General features: G+C 33.7%; 1 protein-coding gene across 2 annotated transcripts in view; it reads left to right on the forward strand.

The window, feature by feature from the left end:
- The window catches only part of LOC150089527 (zinc finger CCCH-type with G patch domain-containing protein-like), a 183747-nt gene that overhangs the window by 93293 nt on the left and 70639 nt on the right, over positions 1 to 19815 (forward strand). The window contains exons 6-7 of one of the 2 annotated variants that reach the window (XM_090368646.1): positions 3837 to 3929; positions 16834 to 16991. In XM_090368646.1, the coding sequence (XP_090224772.1) occupies positions 3837 to 3929; positions 16834 to 16991 (251 nt within the window). The remainder of the gene's footprint in view (positions 1 to 3836; positions 3930 to 16833; positions 16992 to 19815) is intronic. The other variant, XM_090368647.1, reaches the window with a different exon arrangement.

A 19815-nucleotide genomic window follows, 5' to 3' on the forward strand; every position in this document is an offset into this window, starting at 1 on the left:
CCCATTTATATAAGCGGAAAAAGGTTTTCAGCTTAGAAATAAATAACTTTTTTGATGCTTTTATTGTTTATTTCATTAAGTTCATTTTATTAAAATCTTAAAAAATATATATTTTTTAAATTTAATAAGTAGCATTAATTATTACAGTCATTAAATTTTCTGTTTAAAAGATTAACTTTTCAGGCCTTAACAACTGCAAATCTTTGATTCATTTCATACAGATCAAAATCCTTTGTGATGGTATGTTCAATTTACAAGATTGCCAATCCATCCGTCATCAGTCTTGCATCATTTTGTAATTATTCACCAAAAAAGAATGTTTGATAATGAACATCAAGATGATATAGAAATGATAGAGAAGGAAAATTTTAGGATCCACTTTTTCAACATTTTTAGACAGCACAATGCAGTCAACTGAATGACAGGTTTGAAGTGATCATAAAGCATCATGATCATTCCTAATATGTATTTAGAAATTCTGAGTACTGATGATCAGAAAATCATCTCTGTCATCAATTCATAAGAATTAAAATATTTGTGAAACCATTTAAAAGGCAGTTATTCTGACCAAAAATCTCGCAATTGATGCTGTTGAGAATATTTGTAACAGTGCCTGTATCAGTAGTCAATGCTGAAAGGAGCCTTTTATCAAGAAATTTGTCAGGGGAACTGTCTAATTGCTATTTGTGAGCATGATCAGCTCATTCACAGTAAGCAATAGATTACTCAGCATTTGCTCAGATTACTCTGGGTTTTACAATTTGTTCATGAATCATTAGACTGAGGTAAAAATAAACTAAACATGTTTATTGTAGTGAATGTTTCAGAGTTTTTAGATTGTTGTTTCCAGACAGCAAAGCCAGCAACTTCCATCCATTTGTATTTTCCTCCTAAAAGAAAATTAAGTGACTGTTGCAATCATAACATTATGTATTGTATAAAAGGTTGTAGTATCATAGATGGGACTTGGGCGAAGCAAATATGTGAAACTCTTCATTCTTCCCCCTACAAAATATATTTTGGAAGGGGAATAGTGAAAATAAAAATAAAATGCTAAAAATAAAATAATTTTATCTTTGATTCATTTCATACAGATCAAATCATATATTGTACATTATGTTCCGTATAGTTATTGTACATTTCTGCATATAGTATGTTACCTTTTCTTTCTCCAAAAAAAAAAAAAGGAAAAGAAGCTTACATTTGTACATTATTGTATGAAATAAGGTACAGTGTAGAAATACACTTTTTTTTTTTTCTTTTTCTTTTTTCTTTTTTATGATTATAATGTGACCACCAAAAACCAGAAAATTTCAAAGTCTAGTAAGGATTAGGTCCCCAAGTTGCCTGATTTGGGAGTTTGGATTGCATGAAGGAAATTATGTGATTAATGCTATTTAAAGAATTTATATGTGAAAAGTTACACTTTATTCACCTGTTATAATAAAATTTTTCACGTATAGCTGAAATAATAAACACACTTGTATGAAAACCAAAATATGATTTATTGTTAAGGATGCTGAGGAGTTAAAATATATAAAAATGGGTCATATGTTATGATCTCAGGGCTTTGTTGGTGGCAGAAAATGATTTAAAGCATAGGTTTTCAACCTGGCTACCACGAAATCATGTTGCAGTTCCATGAGATTTTTAATGAGAGAGAAGTGATTTTGTAATTTTTTTTTTTTTTTTTTGAAGAGATGAAAGGTAGAGAAATGAAGAGAGAGAAAGGTCATATAGGAAGAAATACCTGGAATAAAGATTTTGAGATACATTAACAGTATTTTAATAGGGATCATGAAATATTGAAGATTCAAAGTTATTTAGATCAGTGGTTTTCAACCTGTGCCCCACAAAGATCATAGTTTTGCAAATGTTATATTAATTTTTTATCACTGATATTTTTATTTAATTCATATTCATGTATTATGATGTCTTTAATTTATTGTTAATTGTTCCCATGGCCCTGAGAGAGGTGAGATGGGTCCCAGTCCAGTCATAAATGTGGGCCCCCTTCCTACTCCAAAAGCCATAAATAAAATCAATGAAAGAAATAAAAACATTTTTCACATATGAAAAGAAACTTTAATTTATATAACAGAAATTATTTATCATACTGATCACAATGCTTCACAATTTCCTTATGATTTACATTTATTTGAGACATAATTGGCCAACTTTACCATTACCTGATTTGAAATTTGAAAGAAATTAAAATAATTTAAAAATGCTTTTTGAGCTTTATTTTTAGCAAATTCTTTTATTATATTTGAAAAAAATCTATTGCCCACACAATGTCAGAATTTATGTGAAGAATTGATAACCCATTTAGCCTTTCTTCAGATATTTTAGATCTTTTAAAATTCTTCACTCTCTTCAATGCTAAAACTTCTTTTTGCAGAAGCAACAGGAATGGGTAGACTCAAAAATATTTTAAGTACTATGGACAAATTTGGAAACAACTCAATTAGATTAGTTTCCAATATGTTCTGCAGCAAATTCACTAGAATTAGTTCTGAACTGAAGTTTGTTCTGTAAATTTTCTTCATAAAAACTAGTTCATTGCATATTTTGTGTGAAATATCCTTAGCATATTTCCGTTGTAATTTTTGTGATGAGACTTTGATTTGTTCATCTGTTAAATCCTGAAAGGTTCATAGGATTCCAAATAAGTTAAAGATTTCGTGCAAGGATTCAAAACATCATGTCAATCCAGATATTACCGAATCAATGATATCATTTCCATTCAAGGAAATAAAGAGAGACACTATTCGATACAGCTGTTTATAAATTCAAAGGGGAGCAATTTGATGTCAGTGAAATTGATTAAGCTGTAAAAGAAATGGCGCTCAGATAAAATATATTCAAGGTGTCACAGTTGAAGTCCTGCTGTTCCACGCCACCAGGTTTACTTCTAAAAATAAAAATTCTCTCACACACCACCTGCAAAAGGAATTGTAGGATATGTCTCATGCATTCCATTGATTTTTAAATGTCTCATGTTATACGGAATGGTTTTCATGGAATAATTACAAGATATGGAAAATAGAAATATTTTTAAAATCACCTTGGGAAGGATTCACGACCGATTCAGAGAAAATGAGTCATGGAATACATTCTAATTCCTCACCTTCTATTCCTAATCCTCTCCCCTTCCATTGAGCTATAAGTGATCATAAAATATATTATTGTATCATTGCTTCACAAATAGAATGGCACTTGTATAATAAATAATTTTTGTTTAAGTTAATTTTAAACTTTTTCAATCACTTCATATCATTATTTTTACATAAAAGGCTAAAATTTGGCCCTGTTCCCCCCTCATCTGGTGGGGCCTGATTATTCTTGATTTTAAATATATTAGGCACTACAGAAGATTTAGATGTGTAAATGGTTCTGTGTCCAACACACACACACATGCAAATTAGAGGTTCACATGTTGATCAAAACTGAGATATATGTTTAAGCTGATAAGAGAGGACTGCACAGTGAGTGAGAAAGAGAATGAATAAGATTTTGTTGGGTCATTACAGTATAATTTTATTATTCTTTTTTCTGACACCCACTGTGGTCAAGTTAGTCAGTTTCAGGTAAGAGTTGCATGATTTTTTCATCTGGAAAAATGGGAAAACCAACCAAAGAATACTCACAATTTACAGACACAATATGCCGATACTTCATGATCTCAATTGCTTTTACACAAATTCTAAACAGTTTAAAGAATCTATTTTTGTAACACCATCACATATTTGCATAAACAGATGGATATAAATTGAGTATGAATTTTCAGTGAGCCTTTTAATGCAAATTCTGAATTTAAATTAATTTTTTGGAAGGGTTTTATATCAACTGTTTGTTAACCTCAGATTTTCACATGGAGAGCCTGTGAATATTGGAGATTTGCAAGAGTTCATTGATCCTGATTATAGGTAAGTTTTTGTATGTTTTGAATACATTAAATTATTCATAAATTTATACTTTGATATAACTCTTGGATACCTTAAGGAAGAGTTGTCCAGTAGGTGACTTGTCAACTGCATGAGACCCATTATCATTTAATCTGTGACCCACAAAGTTGATATCCTTGTGTTCAAAATACCAAGGTTCACAAGAGAATGTCATTGGTTTAGTCTCACCTGCCCTAATCTTAGAAGCACTAACGGTCACTTGCTCGAATAATGACTTGCCATAATCGCATATGTCCTAATCGCACTTGCCTTAATGACGGAGATGGGGGAAACCCCCGGTGCCATCAGACAACGAACTTTACTTGCCCTAATGAACTTGCCATAATGATGACCTGCCCTAATCGCATCCTATTGGTAAGGAAGAAGTGCTACTGTCAGTTTCCCTAAGCAAGTATACGAGATGCTACCCAAAAAGGACTAATCCTCTAGTTATTTGGCAGTGTGTTTCGATGGCTAATGAGAGAGAGCAACGTGCTTGCATCAAGTTTTGTTTCCTTCTTGACAATACAGCAGCAGAAACCCATAAGAAGTTGAAACAAGTTTTTGGTGACAATGCTTTAGGCCAGACGCAGACCTACAATTGATTTAATTGTTTTAAAAATGGTTGAATGTCAGTTGATGACAATGATCGCTCTGGGTGTCCATCGTTGAGCACCACCCCAGGAAACGTTGCAAAAGTTCTGGCAGTGATCTGTGAAGCCTGCAGGCGGACCATCCATGACATTTGTGGCATTGTAGGATTATTGTACGGTACGTGTAAGACAAGTTGAACATGAGAAGGATTGTGGCCGAGTTCATGCCACAGTTACTGAGTGAAGACCAAAATCAGCACCACATGGAAGTTAGCAGAGATTAGCATTAGCATTAGTAGAGGCATATGATGCAAGAAAGCAAAGATCTTTGAGAATGGGCCAGTAGTGATCAAAACTTCTTTTCTACGGTCGTCATTGGTGACGAGAGTTGGGTATATGGGTATGACCTAAAAACAAGCAACAATCATCCCAGTGGAAGAGCCCATCTTTGCCCCATCCAAAGAAAGCCCAACAAGTGAGGAGCAGTGTGAAGTCCATGCTTATCTGTTTTTTGGACATTGACAGGATTATCCCTAAGGAATTCATCCCTCTTGGCCAGACCATCAATGCAAAGTTCTACTGTGATGTCCTGAGGTGGTTAAAGAAAGCCATTAGGGGGAAACGTCCAGAGAATTGGCACACAAAGAATTGGGTCTTTCGTCATGACTACACGCTGGCCCGCATTTATTTTATTGTAATAATCTCTCTGTGGTGCAGTTTTTGGCATCCAGTAACATGACGTCCCCACCCCCTTATTCACCAACCTTAGCCCCTTGCGACTTCTTCCTCTTCCCAGGAATGAAAATCAAGCTGAAGGGTCAAAGATTTGACAGCATAGAGGATATCCAAACCGAATCACAGGCGGTGCTGAACACTATGATGAAGGATTTTCAGGACCCATTCAAATCATGGGAGAAGCGCTGGGATTGGTGTTTACGCTCTCAAGGGGACTGACTACTTTGAAGTCAGTGAATAAGACCCAGGTGAAGTCAGGTGGTGAATAAGACCCAGGATGAGTCTAATTTATTTTATAAATACATTTTGGGAACTTTTGGGTAGCACCTCGTATAATTGCATACGAGGCAATCCCTTTTACTGTAATGTTGATGAGCAAGTGAGGTAACGCTCTGTGTTTCCATCTGTGTTTGTTCGACCTAAGAATGTGTTCGAATAGTAGCCAAACATCAGCATGACGTTTGCTCTTTACAGCAGGGGATAATACCTATTAAGGTTATTATTATGTTATAATTATAATATAATTATTGTTATATCTATGTGTTAAAAAAGTTTTCCTCCTAGTGATATTTATTCAAGCCATGGGAGAAGAGGGCGAGGCAATTACGTCACTACAAATGTATAGGTAAATAATTACATAGGTCATTTCCTGATTATATTTCGGTCAGCGCATTATAATGCTAGTATATTAGTATAATGTTATTATTATACAAATAATAACAAAACTATACAAATATTTACAAAAAATTAAAATATTTACAAAATACTAAACTATTTACAGCCATACCTCTGCTAGACTGGGATGACGGGTTCCACATCAGCTGACATTAATATACAAAAAATGTTAAGTGTTAAATGTGGGCATTGCAAGACGACTGTCTCCATAACGTTCACCAACCTCATGCACGTACGTGCTTCACTGTCTAATATATGACCATGCCAGGCATCATTTGATGTTCCATTGTAACGCTTTATTATATATTAAAGCCAGCTGATGAAGGAACCCATTTTCCCGATATAGTTTGTATATTTGTAAATAGTTGAGTAAATATTTGTATAGTTTGTAAATATTTTAGCCCTGCTCTTTCGGATGCAACAAATATTCCTCATGCATTATGGAACCAGAAGCGAAAGGCCTTTTCCTAAGTGACCTCTGTAAACGCAGTTAAATAATTATATAGTGATATTTATTCGACCTTGAGAATTCCGGCACCTCCGTAGCCAGGTGGGAAGGAGCAGCAGTGCATAGCACACGCTTCTTGATTAGACCAGGGTTCGAGCCAGTCACCACCAAATACGGAGGATGCAGAAAGGTCAGGGAATGACCACCGCATATCCCGGAGCAATATGGCCTTAGTTGCTAATGCTCCTAAAAACCAAATAACTAACTAACTTGAGAATTCCACATGGTGGGGTAGCCAATGGGAGAAGAGGGATGAGGGTCACGTGGTACAAGTGGGCGAGGCAATTACGTCACTACAAATGCACAGGTAAATACAGTAAACCCCCACTATCGTTCCTGAGAAATGCCGCGAATACCAAAAACGCAAATACTGAGTTATGGCTCCCATAGTAATAAAGGGGTTCCGTTCCAAAGTATGAAATATATAAGAAAAACTAGTCTAAAATTTTGTCTATATATGTAATATATGTACCTTTTTAATATGACTATGTACATAGACAGTATATAGTGAAATGCAAGCATATGGCATCGAAATGAAAATAAGAAACAATTTAATATTAAATGTAATATTTATTAGAAATTTCAAACAAATCTTTCAAACCAGCGCCTTTGCTAGCTAAAAAACTTATCCCGCCAGTGCTATCACCAGTTTCGCTAAAGTGTTGATAAAGGAGTTTTGCCTTTTCACGAATGATAAGTGAACTTAACAGAATTTTATTTTGAGTTCGGTCTTCTATCCACAGATTTAAAGCGTTTTCCATTTTTTCTAATTTAACATCACGAGTTACAGAGCAAATTTTTGAAGCAATTATCGCATTTTCAAGGACACTACGTCGGATTTTTTCTTCCGCTTTCTTGATTGATCGTATCGTTGACTCATTGATTTTATAATGTTTTGCCACTGAGGAGACACTTTCACCATTAGAAATTTTATCTAATAACTCAATTTTATTCGCTAATGTCATCACCTTCTTCGATCTTTTCACATTTCCCTTGTTATTCGTAGCCATATTTTTGTACGGGTTAGAAAGAACTGGTCCACAATAAAGTCACTTTCTTCCATTAACACGCTCGAAAAAGTCTGTTTTACACCGCAAAACGGTAGATTTATCACTTTTGTCATATAAATTTATTCAATTTATAAGCATATAAATTAAAAGCAAATGACGAAACCTTCCATGACAAGAGCATAACACATATTGAACAAGGATTAGCGAGAAACATCCACGCACGTGATTTTGACCCCTCTCCCCCAACCCACCGAGCGCTGTTTTGACCGGTGAAGATAATTTTAGCCACGCCCATGTTTTTTTATGGCAGAAAATGTTCATGGCGCTTTAAAATTCACATTTTTTTTAGGTTTCATTTTATATTAAATCAGCGACCGCGAATACGCGGAACCGCGAATAGCGGGGTTTACTGTAATTTCATAAGTCATTTCCTGATTAGATATCGATCAGTGTGTCTTTTACATAAAAAAATATTTGACTTACTCCATCATACCTCTACATTTTATGTAGAAATGCGTGCATGGGGGCCAGCAAGTGGGGATGGGGGCAAAGCCCCCTAGTTATAATATTATAATTTATAGTTGGTGTGCCGGCTAGTTCAAGATCTTACCGATACCGATTATCAGACCATGCTGCCATTGCCAAGTTTTTATCCTGGATCTGGGGTTCTTGTGTAGTGGAGGCACAGGGTTGTTTTTAAAAAAAACAACAAGCTAACTTTAAGGAATACTAGGATTAGTAAATGTTGGAAATCTTCCTTGTAAAAACCGTAAATACGAGGGCGTTAATAAGAAATTAATGAAATTAACAGCAGATAGACAAAATAGGGACATCTCAGAATAACAGATTTACCCACACTTTTGTGCAAGCAGTTGTTTACTTTCTTCCACTAAATGATTAGTCTAATTTAAACTTTAATAATTTGTATTAACTTGTGTTTATTGCTTTACTTAATATCAAAACATTTGTACAGTAGAATGTTGGTTAGCTGGAATAATTTGAAAGGCTGATTTTTCTTTATTTTATTAATGGTAGTATTGAGACAAATGTATATTACGCAACGAGAGTACTTTGTCTGTTTTTTTTTATGTTGTTTATCTTGTGAAAAGTTGGATTAGGAGTTATGGGTTTTCTCAGAAACCATGCATGATAGAGTTTAGTCATTTTCATCCATGACATATTTTGATTTCTTCATTTCATATTATATTTATTTTAGCTCCATATTTGGTAAGAATATAGAGCTAACTGAAATATGGAGAATATCATATCGGCCCAAAGCTGTGCTATTTATTTTTTCAATTTTTTAAGGCAAAAATGTCAACGAAAAGAAACAGCACTGAAATGGGCAGAAAACCAGGAAGAATGCGATATAATCAAATTTATATTATTAAGGAACTTCAGAGATTTAGCTGAAAAAAAAAAGTAAAAAAAAAACGAGGGAACATTATTTTAAAAAATTACTGAAAATTTTTCCCACATAAAATTTGCAGTAAAATACCTATCCGAATATACATACATATGTAAATGTGTAAATTTTTATGTATAAGTTATTATTAAATAAATTTTGTTTTTTTCTCACGATATTTAAAGTGTTTTTCTTTTATCTTAATACATTATAACAGAATTTATTTAATTTTACATTATGTTCGATTATCTGGAAATTTTGATATTCAGAAGAGGTCTGATATTAATTATTCCGGATAACTGATGCTCTACTGTAATTGTATTTTAAACATAATTTGTATTTGTATTTTAAACTTGAATTTATTTATTTATTTGATATCAAAATATATATACATAAAGAAAAATAAATTGTTTATTAACTAAATGGTAATTTTGTTATTACTGTATTTTTATTTTGATGTTATTTTTGTTTATTTCTTCCATTATGTTTTTGAAGTCCATTTTTATCACTCAAAAAAATAGGATACGGTTACACACAAAAATAGGATGCACACAATAGAAATGTGATTAGGGCAAATGGGGTAACATCAGTGTCATTATCATTAGGTTCTCAAAAGCATTATCATCATTCTTTTGCCTATTGCCCAAATGACAGTTTTGTTATTAACACTCTTTATGACAATAGCTCATTTCTGTGTGATGTGACTGTTGTTGCCCTCCTACTTCTGGCAACTTCTTTAATAGGTGAACCAAAATACTGTATGCAGTGCCTCCCCCTCAAAGAGTGTAGTGACTTATTCTAGAATTTCTTCAACTCATCTAATATTGCAGCTGTGACTAAAGTGCTTCTGCTAAGGATCCCTCAACTGAATAGTGAACTCATCACTGGAGAGACCACTATTACATGACAGTTGGAACTTATCACTGGTTATGGCGGTTTTTTTTTTTTATCAAGGAACCTCAGTGTAAAGTGATGTGCTACTCAGCAGACAACATTTGAACAGACAAACTTTCTTTTCAGTAGTATCCAATTGATGTTTTGCTCACAGAACTCATTTTCTGTTCATTTTTTCTAAATTTGTGTCTGTTATCTTAGTTTAAGATTATGGCTAGAGCGATAATCCTCCATTCTTAATAATAATTGCATATCTTGAATATGCTGAACAGTGTGCATGTAATCTGTTCCCATGTAATTCACAGAAACATTGACTATGTATATCAAAAGGGATTGAAGTATGAATGTGATAGTTCCTTCAGAGGGTACAAAGAATGGTAATGGTGCCTATTTTTAAAATCGTATTATTTTTGAAATTCCCTTAGTGTTAAAGGTATATATGTAGATAAAATTTTAAAATATAAAGAATAGTGATTAGTTAAAACCAATTCCCCTAATGTCCATATTTGCTTTGCCAGAGAAGATTAAATGAAATCAAACCTAATTAAAAATCATGAAATTTAGAAATGTGATAGTTTTTTTTTTGGAAGTCTGTTGGCTTCCACCAAATACAGAGGACGTGGAAAGGTCAGAGAATGACCACCGCATATCCCCGGAGCAATATGGCCTTAGTTGCTAATGCTCCTAAAAACCAAAATAACAACAACATAACTGTTGGCTTCCTTTTTCTCAGTGAAGAATTACACATGTAAAGCATGAAAAAAAAAAGGGAGTCAAAAGAGCAAAAAGAGTCAAAAGAGTTAATGTTGGTAACTGTGTTGATGTGCTACAGTTAAACACATTTTTAATGATTCTAATTGCCATTGGTTTTGTTATATTAATTTCTTAATAGGATCTTGCTTTTTTGGTTATTTGCATCTCTTCTAATAAAGGAGAGTAACTTATAAGTATAATAAGCATCTGCTGTCTTCTCAACCTTCTTACTATGCATGGTACTAAGTGCTATAGGTTCTAATACCTTTCGTGTTTGTGGTTTTCATAAAAAAAAAATTTAAGATGTATGACATATGGGGTGGTCATAGAGTTTTGCAACCTAAAACAAGTGATGACACTTAGCACCAAAACAATATAACTACAAAGCAGGAAGTTTTTATCATAAACTTCAATGTTAGAGACAACAAGTCTCTAACATAGTGCCATGAGTTTCATTCTGAAATTTGAAAATGTGTAGCCTGAACAAGATAGTAATTCTTCAGGTTATTCAGTGATTTAGATATAAAGTGGAAATGTCTCCTAAGAAAAATGCTGGAAACCTTCCAGTAAATCAACAGAAGCAAGCTGGAAGTGACAACAAATGCATATAGGTAAGGCTTCTGTACATTAAACAATTAAAAGTCTCAGATTTTTCCAGTACAGAGTAAGCTATGTGCACAAACTAAAGGAACAAGATAAAGCTAAAAAGGTGAACTTTATTGATGGTTTCAGAATTTTGTTTGTTCTAAACATAGGTTATTAATTACCAATTACTTTTTTGATGAAGTCTGTCTTTGTTTAAAAAGTGGCTAAGGAAGTGGTCAAAATACTAGAATTTGGGCCATGGAATCCACACACATTTAAACAAAATTCTTCACTCATTGAAGATTGTTGTATGGTGTGCAATTATTAGTTCATTTTAAAACAATGAATAGTGAATGAAATCTACAGATTATTGAATACCGTTTTTCCTTATTGGAGCTAGATGAGCATTAATGTCATGGCAAAATGTATGGCTTAAAAACAGTCATGCCACATGTTTTTTGTGTCAGTATTAATAGCGCATTCTTCATTTGGATTGTGCACAGCCATGCAAATCATATAAAAAGGTTAATTATTCACAGCAAAACCTTTCCCCTGGTGGTAATTTTTAGAACCGATTTGATTTTTGTGTAATTGCCTTCCACATGTAAAGTTGATATTTTAAGGTAAAATAAAGCAGAAAATAGTACTTATGTATGTTTCAAGTGTATAGCAGAATTTATTTATACTAATAATGCTTCTTTTGAAATAATTTCCAGCAATATTCATTAGAACAAAATTTTGATATGTGAAATAATTCATGCACCCCCAAGAAGTTTGTTGTCATGGGATTTTACTGTACTTAACAGTTGGTGGTGAACTACATGTTTCTATGTCAAATTGGATTATTACAGATGTTTTGTACTTTAAGAGCACTCACATAATTTTGATAAATGGATTTTTTAATATTTACAAGGTGTGGCAGTATAGTTCCTGGACTGGTGCAATAAAAAGAACACAAAGTGAAAGACTCCAAAGATGGTTTTTATTTTTATTCAAAGTAGATCCACCTAATTGTTTTGAATAAAATGAATGCACTTAGCACACCATTCTAAAAGTTTCTGAAAAGAATCAGCAAAGGTGTCCATCAGCAAAGGTGTTCAGTTTGGTGGTTATGTTTTTCTTTGTGTCCTCAACATTCTGAAATCTCTTTCCTTTTAGGGTACTTTTCAACTTGGGAAAGAGGAAGAAGTTTGGTGCTAGATTGAGAGAGTAGGATGGAAGGTTGATCTGTACAGTGTTGTGTTTTGTCAGAAATGTCTTCACAACAAGTGTGGAATGGGCAGGGGCATTGTTGTGCAACAAGAACCAGCTGCCTTTTCTCAAAATTGCTGCCTCACCCAGGAAATGCTCTTCAGTAGTGAAGAATCTGTATGTAGAACATAGCACTGATTCTCACTCTTTCAAGTACAAATTCCTTGTGAATCACACCATTTGGTGAAAAATGTGATCGGCATTGTCTTGATCCTGGGCTTCTGTAAATGAAACTTTTTGGGCTTTGGTGATGATTTTGAAGTCCACTGCATGCTCTGATGCTTCATCTCTGGGTCATACTAAAACATTCAACACTGATCCCAGTGACAATACAGTAAGGGAAATTAGGATTGCCTTGACAAGTCTAGATGAAGTCTTTGTTCAATGGCACTCTTCATTGCTTCTGCTCCTCCATGAGGCTGTGTGATATAAATTTTGCACAGACCTTTCTTTCCCCTAAATCTCCATGCAGAATTTGATGAATCATCTCCTTATTCATATCCACCTCATCAGCCATCATTCTGAGGGTCAACTGACAATCTTTTGCCATAATTTCCCGAACTTTTGCAACTCTGTCTTCATTTAGAGAGGTTGACTGATGCACACTTCTTAGGTCATCAAGAACATCCTCACATTCATCTTTGTACCATTTATACCATACAAACATACCGGTACAACTTAAAATCTTATCACACAGTTCCTCCCAAAATCCTGACCGCTAGATTCCTGACGGCCAAAATCCCAACAACTAAAATCCCGACATACCAATTGTATTTAAAAAAACAGTTAGAGGCCATATCTCAGAAGCTGTTTGCAATGAAAAATGTTTTTCATGTAATTAAAACGGCCGCTAAAAACATTACAGTATATGAAAATGTTAATATTTTATGTCATATTAATGAATAAACAACACCTGGATTCTTTTAGGTGAATAGCATATACCTTCTGGTTTTTGAAGACTTGAAAAAAAATATTGTAACAATATTTAGTGGAAATTAAAAAATAAATTTATTATTAGAATTTGATTCTTAGGCAATACTTATTGTTTTATTTTTAATATATATGCCATATATATAAGTAAATGTGCCATGTATACACACACACACATTACATAATTAATAAAAATAGGTTGTAGAGATATATGGAAAGTATAAAAAAGAACGAAAATATAATAATAATATCTTAGAATGGAATATGTATCCAGGACACTACTAGTAATAGTAGAAATGCCCAGCAACCATAATGAAATATAGGAAAATAGATTACATAAGTGTATGGGTAGGGGTGCTGACCTGACAGGTGTGGCAACAATGGAAAAAATTAAAAGAGCCTGAAAAATAAAAGCAGATTACATAACAAATTTATATAATTAAAATAAATGAAAATATATATGTGATACGTAATGCTGTATGTCCTAAGATTTTAACTATGTGATCAAGGGCTGGCAGCCAAAACCAAAGGAAGCACAGCAATAAGCAAGGTCACTGTTTCTGTTATGATGTATACGTGGAAGACGTATATATCATAGTCGACTCGACAGAGACCAGACAGAAAAGGAATAAAAAACTAAATTACTAAAAAGTAAAATTTAAGTAAATTGCAAATTTATGCTAAAATTAACACCAAATGATTCCAGTTAAAGCAATAATGAAATGAAAAAATGAAAGATAGCAAGCAGTTCTACATAAAATTTAACAAAAAAAGTATTAATGATTATTAATTAATTTAGTATTATATTGGTTTAGTTTTTTTATTCCTTTTTTGTCAGGTCGACTATGACATATATGTCTGCTCGCTTTTTCCATCTGCCACATATACATCATAACAGAAACAGAGACCTTGCTTATTGTTGTGCTTCCTTTGGTTATGGCTGCTGGCCCTTGATGACGTAGTTAAAATCTTAGGACATATAGCATTAAGTATCACATATATATTCTCATTTATTTTAATTATATAAATTTGATATGTAATCTGCTTTTATTTTTCAGGCTCTTTTAATTTTTTCCATTGTTGCCACACCTGTCAGGTCAGCCCCCTACCCATCACTTATGTAATCTATTTTCCTATCACCCCAGAGGTTCACGTCTGGTGAGTATGGGCTTGGCACACCGAGGGTGCTGAGCTGGATATCATCATTCTTCTCTTTCTTGGGATTCCTTTCTATTTCTCTCTCTCAGGGTAACTTGGGAATTTTTTTGGCTGGTGCAGCATAAGCTGTTTGTTTGTTTGTTATTTGGTTTTTAGGAGCATTAGCAACTCAGGCCATATTGCTCCGGGATATGCGGTGGTCATTCCCTGACCTTTCCGCATCCTCCGTATTTGGTGGTGACGGGCTCAAATCCCGGTCTAATCAAGAAGCATGTGCTACGTACTGCTGTTCCTTCCCACCTGGCTACAGAGGCACCTGCAGCATAAACCTCAGGCTTCCTTGCACCATATGGCTAATAATAACACGCGTGCCCACGCACACACACTTTATATATATATATATATATGCGTAAAATAAAATAATATTTATAAAGATACATTGTGCGCAATACTGTGAAGGTATTCCATCACAGATGTATTTTCATGATCGTTCACTACCGTCATTATTTCATTTCTCTCTCTACTGTCGCCTTCTTACATTTTGGACAGGCTCCACCACAAAGTATGCATTCAGCCTGGTTATCAACCAGTTGCTGTTCTTTCTGAAATTCCTTGATGATCCTGTATACACCAATATGTGCTCGTCCAACTATACATTCCCATCTTCTATGCCAAGCCTTGACACTGTTTTGGGTGCATGGAATCGTATACGGACCATAATGTTGGGGGAAATAATGGTGATGCACGAATTACCGTACCATTACGCGTATATCATCTACTTCCGTGTGTATAATTGTCTTCAAATGAATCTATCATGTCACTAGCTTCCCTTGGTAAATGTGGCTTCAGAACATTAAATGCTTGTGGTATCTCACCAGAAGGAATAAACCCCGAGGCACACAAATGTCAAAGCAGTAAACTAAATTCTTCATTGGTGCCGCACTGAGATGCCAGTCCACTTGCTTCAATTTTTCTCCAAGCACATTGTCCCCTGTGTAAAAAACAGACCTTGTTAGACATGTTAGGGAACTCACCTCTGGAGGCATTTATTGTAGCTAATTCCAGGTCACTTAATATGGCCTGTGGTCTCAATTCAATTTCATTTTTTTCGGCAAAGTCAATCATATCTTGAAACAAACATTTATAATTTTTTTCACTCTTATTCGTCATCAACACGTAAACTAAAGGAAAAATTTTATAGTTTTCATTACCGATGGGTGCATGTATTGTATATAATTGATAAAAAATTGTGGGCACAGTTTAAAATGTACCATCCATAATCCAATATTGAGCACATGATACACATTGAATATTTACTTTTGTTGCAAATAGAAGAATTTTTTCCTTTCCCACTGTAGAATCTTTAACAAGAAATCCCATTTTCTTATTTTCCAATTTTCTTTTTATTATTTTAATAATAATAAGAAGAATGTCAAATGTTATGTCAAATTATAATAATAAGAAGAATGTCAAATGTTATGCAGCTGCCAAAATACATTACTCTGAATTTTCATATTCTGAAAGTATTCTTATTTAAAGTTTTTTAACTTTAGCATTTCAATGCTATACCAAAATTATTGCTCAAACACCCTATACAAATACCAAAATTTGACTTGAAAAATTACCAATGAAATGCAATATAATAAAGTAAAATTAATTAAGTTGTTTTTATTTGTTGATCTTATTTTTAAACATTGTTTCTGTAACAGGAAACTTGATCTTCAAATTGAGAGAGGTATTTGTTATTAAAAGTTTTGTTATTTTTTATATTCTTTCTACAGAATTAATCTAATTAAGTAAATTTTTACTTACTAAAAAATTAAATATATAGAATTATATATATTTTCAATATAGTAGATACTGTTGGGCTTTTGGGCCAGACCCCTTATCACCAGTGGCGTAGTTACCATATAGGCAGGCAAGGCAATTGCCTCTGGGCCCGGCATCTTTTGCTGTCTCCTCCTTTTGCAATTTTCATTAATTAAGTAGGGGCCCAAAAAAGGGTAGCTATGCTACTGCTTATCACAATAAACAATTTTTAACATTTCGTATGTTTCTGTTGTAGATTTTTCCCATTTTAAGCAAAATTTGATATTCATTCATTGCACCAATGCAAAATCGTGATATGGAATGTTAATGCTGCTAATGAAACTGGTTTTACTGTTACTTGCAACCGGTCAGCCTACTGGTAATCTGTACCACCATCTGTTGGAGAACGTTTGAACTACAGCATACCACTTCTGTTTAATTTCAAACTCATCGAATGTGTCCACAGTCTGGGAAGAAACCACCAGTCTGGGAAGTTTATTGCCACATCATGTATGTTGTTTTATTGTTACAACATAACAATAGAATATTTTCTGTATATACTTATTATTTTTATTTTCAGTTTTCTTAAACAAGACATACATTGTCTGGCCAAGTATTCTGATGATTTGTGGTATAAAGCAGTTGTTGAGAAATGTCTGGAAGACCATAATGTTCTTGTTAAATACAGCCAGTACGGAAATACAGAGATTGTAAAAATTGAAGATATCATGCCTTTAGGTTTGTGTCAACTCATTATTAATTATGGTTTGGTTGGCATTGAGATTCATATATAATATGCCTTTATTAAAATTGAATGAAATATTTGTTTTATTTAAATTAATTTTGAAATGCTTAGTGAATTAAGAGAAAAAGGGATTATGCTTTGATTCATTTTTCCTCTTAACGACTATGGGCATGAAAAATGATGCTGCCAATTTTTAGCTACATTTTTAAAATATTTTGTTATAATTGGCTTGTAAAAATCCTTGTTTGTTTTTCAAGTCACCTCAAGCTAAAATTATATACCTGAAGAGTGATAGAAATCTTGCATGGAGAGAGAAACAAAAAATTTCCATTTGGAAAGGAAATAACTGAATAACTGAATAAGATTATGATAGAGGAGAAGTCAAAATAATACATCTGAAAGTCAGTTGTAAACTGAAATGTATGTATTCATTTATGCAAACTTTTATTTTTTATTTTTGCCTTTGTTGGAAAAAGTAGAGGATTTTTATGAAGAACATATCGAGAACTCTTCATCTTACCAATTAGTTAGTCACACATGAATATGAAACATTATTAAAATACAACCATGTGTATATGCTGCAATGTATTAGTATGACATTTATTTTTTATATTGGTCTAATATACACAGGTGGTTGATAGTTGGAACAAATTTCCATCTGTCGTAGTGGAGGTCGACAACTTTTTTTTTTTTTTTTTTGCTAATTAGGCACCTGCAAGGCGATCTGATGAGGTGTATAAGGCCTTCATTGGATTTAGCAAGCTTAATGCTGATGGAATTCTTTCTCTTGTTCAGATTCCGCACCTGAGGGGGCATAAATTCAAATTGAGGAAAGACAGTTGTAGAATAGATGTGTGGGAATTGGATGGTTGATTGCTGGAACAAACTTTCATCTGTTGTTGTTTTGGGTTGACAGCTTAATTAAATTGAAGGCAGAACTACATAAGCATTTGGAGTGAATGGATGGGTGAAATGAAGTTTTTTTTTTTTTTTTTGGCTGATGCTATATAAGCTTGCTTTCTTGCATCATATGCCTCTACTAATGCAAATACATGGTTTTATCAAAACGTTTGTGGAATGATCTTATAATTCTAACCACATACTGGTCTAAAAATTGTCAGAGGGCTTACAGTGACATCTTTTAACCTTGATCTAGCAGAAAGTTGCTTTGAGGGAACACTTGTTTTTCTCATTTGTTACATGTACTGAAAATGACAAAATTTGGATGATATGCTTAACTTTGTTGTGAACTTGGAAAGTCAGTTACAGGTACACATGAAATGCTTGTTACAGACTATGGAGACAATGCTATGAAAAAATAGTTTTCAAGTAGTTTCATTAAGGAAATTTTTTGCTTGAAGGTAAGAAAGAATTACTTGCCCATCAATAACCTGACTGGTTACTCAGGAGTTGCTGAGGAGATATTTCTTTCATATTTCCTTTGGATTTTGGTATGAGCTAAGTGAGCGCTAAGTTTGTTCGACACTTGCTCATTCAATGTCAGTGACAGCTTTGAGTCCTCACATCATTTGAGTTGGATCCTGCATTTTTAATAAAAATTATGTGTGATGGGTTTTGGGTGTGTAGAAATGATCCCGAGATCAGGGTTCAAAGTTCCCAATGGAAAAAGTTGTCACCAGGGCCAAAATCCTCATGGCAGTCAAAATCAACATGTGAAGGTCACTGATTGCATTTTTTGACAGCAAGGTGCTGGTGTTATTATAACTTGTTCTGAAAGGTGTTACTGTTAATGTAGCTTGCTACCAAGGAGTTTTAAAATGGTTGAGAGATGGAATCCACCTTAATTGACCCAAAAAAATTCCAAATTGGTTGGCTCTTTCATCACAACAATGTGCTATGACACATTGTTGTAGTGAAGGAGCCAGCTATCACCATCTGTGATTTTTGACACAACAGAAACATTCTTTTGTGCCATGCCCACCTTATTCTCCTGATTTGACATTTTTGACTATCGCCAAAATTAAAATGGGGCATGAAAGGAAAACAGCTTGAGTTGATTTGCAAAATCCCAGCAACCATACCTAAAAGCATTCTCAAAAGATTTTGAAAATTTTTGATCACTGGCAGGCAGAATGGAACAAGTGTGTGGCTACAGAAGGAGATTCTTTTGAAGAATATTAAAAATGTATTGATTACAATTAATATTTTTGCGATGTTCACTGAACTTCATAACCAAGCTTTGTACTTTTATTATAGTGCACAACAAACAGGAAACCTGGAATGAATAAAGAAAACTAAATCAGTCTGCTAATTTTGGTGGCAAGAGCATTGCAGTACACAGAAAGTTAATGCTGTTATTAGTTTGTAATGTTTATCTATTAATCCCCCCTTTTTTTAGACCTATAAAACATTTGAGCCTGAATGCCATTAAAAGCCTGGGGTATATTGCTAATTTAATTGCCCAGTTATTTTGAAGTAAACATTTAGGGACTACATCAAGCCATTAAGGTTAATCATGAGGGTTTCATTAGGCTCATGGGGTTGAATTGGAGAAAATTATAAATTACTTAATTTTACAGTAATTTTTTTTCTTTCATAAGCTACATAAGAAATCAACACATACACTATGCTCTCCACAACGTAAATGCGTGAATTTTCACTAGACAAACCTAGCGGCTGTGCGGCGACAAGAGTAGTCATGTGGTTCAACAGATTTGTAATAAGCATATGAGTGGAGTGCATAATAATTATAACATTTAGATTTTGACTAATCCATTTTTTATTATATATTTAAAATTCGTCATGATTGACTGGTAGATCGCGATCAACTTGTTGGCCACCCCCTGTTTTAGGGTA

Source organism: Mastigoproctus giganteus, chromosome 2, assembly GCF_048544385.1.
Source record: "Mastigoproctus giganteus isolate SK-2022 chromosome 2, ASM4854438v1, whole genome shotgun sequence".
NCBI lineage: Eukaryota > Metazoa > Arthropoda > Arachnida > Uropygi > Thelyphonidae > Mastigoproctus > Mastigoproctus giganteus.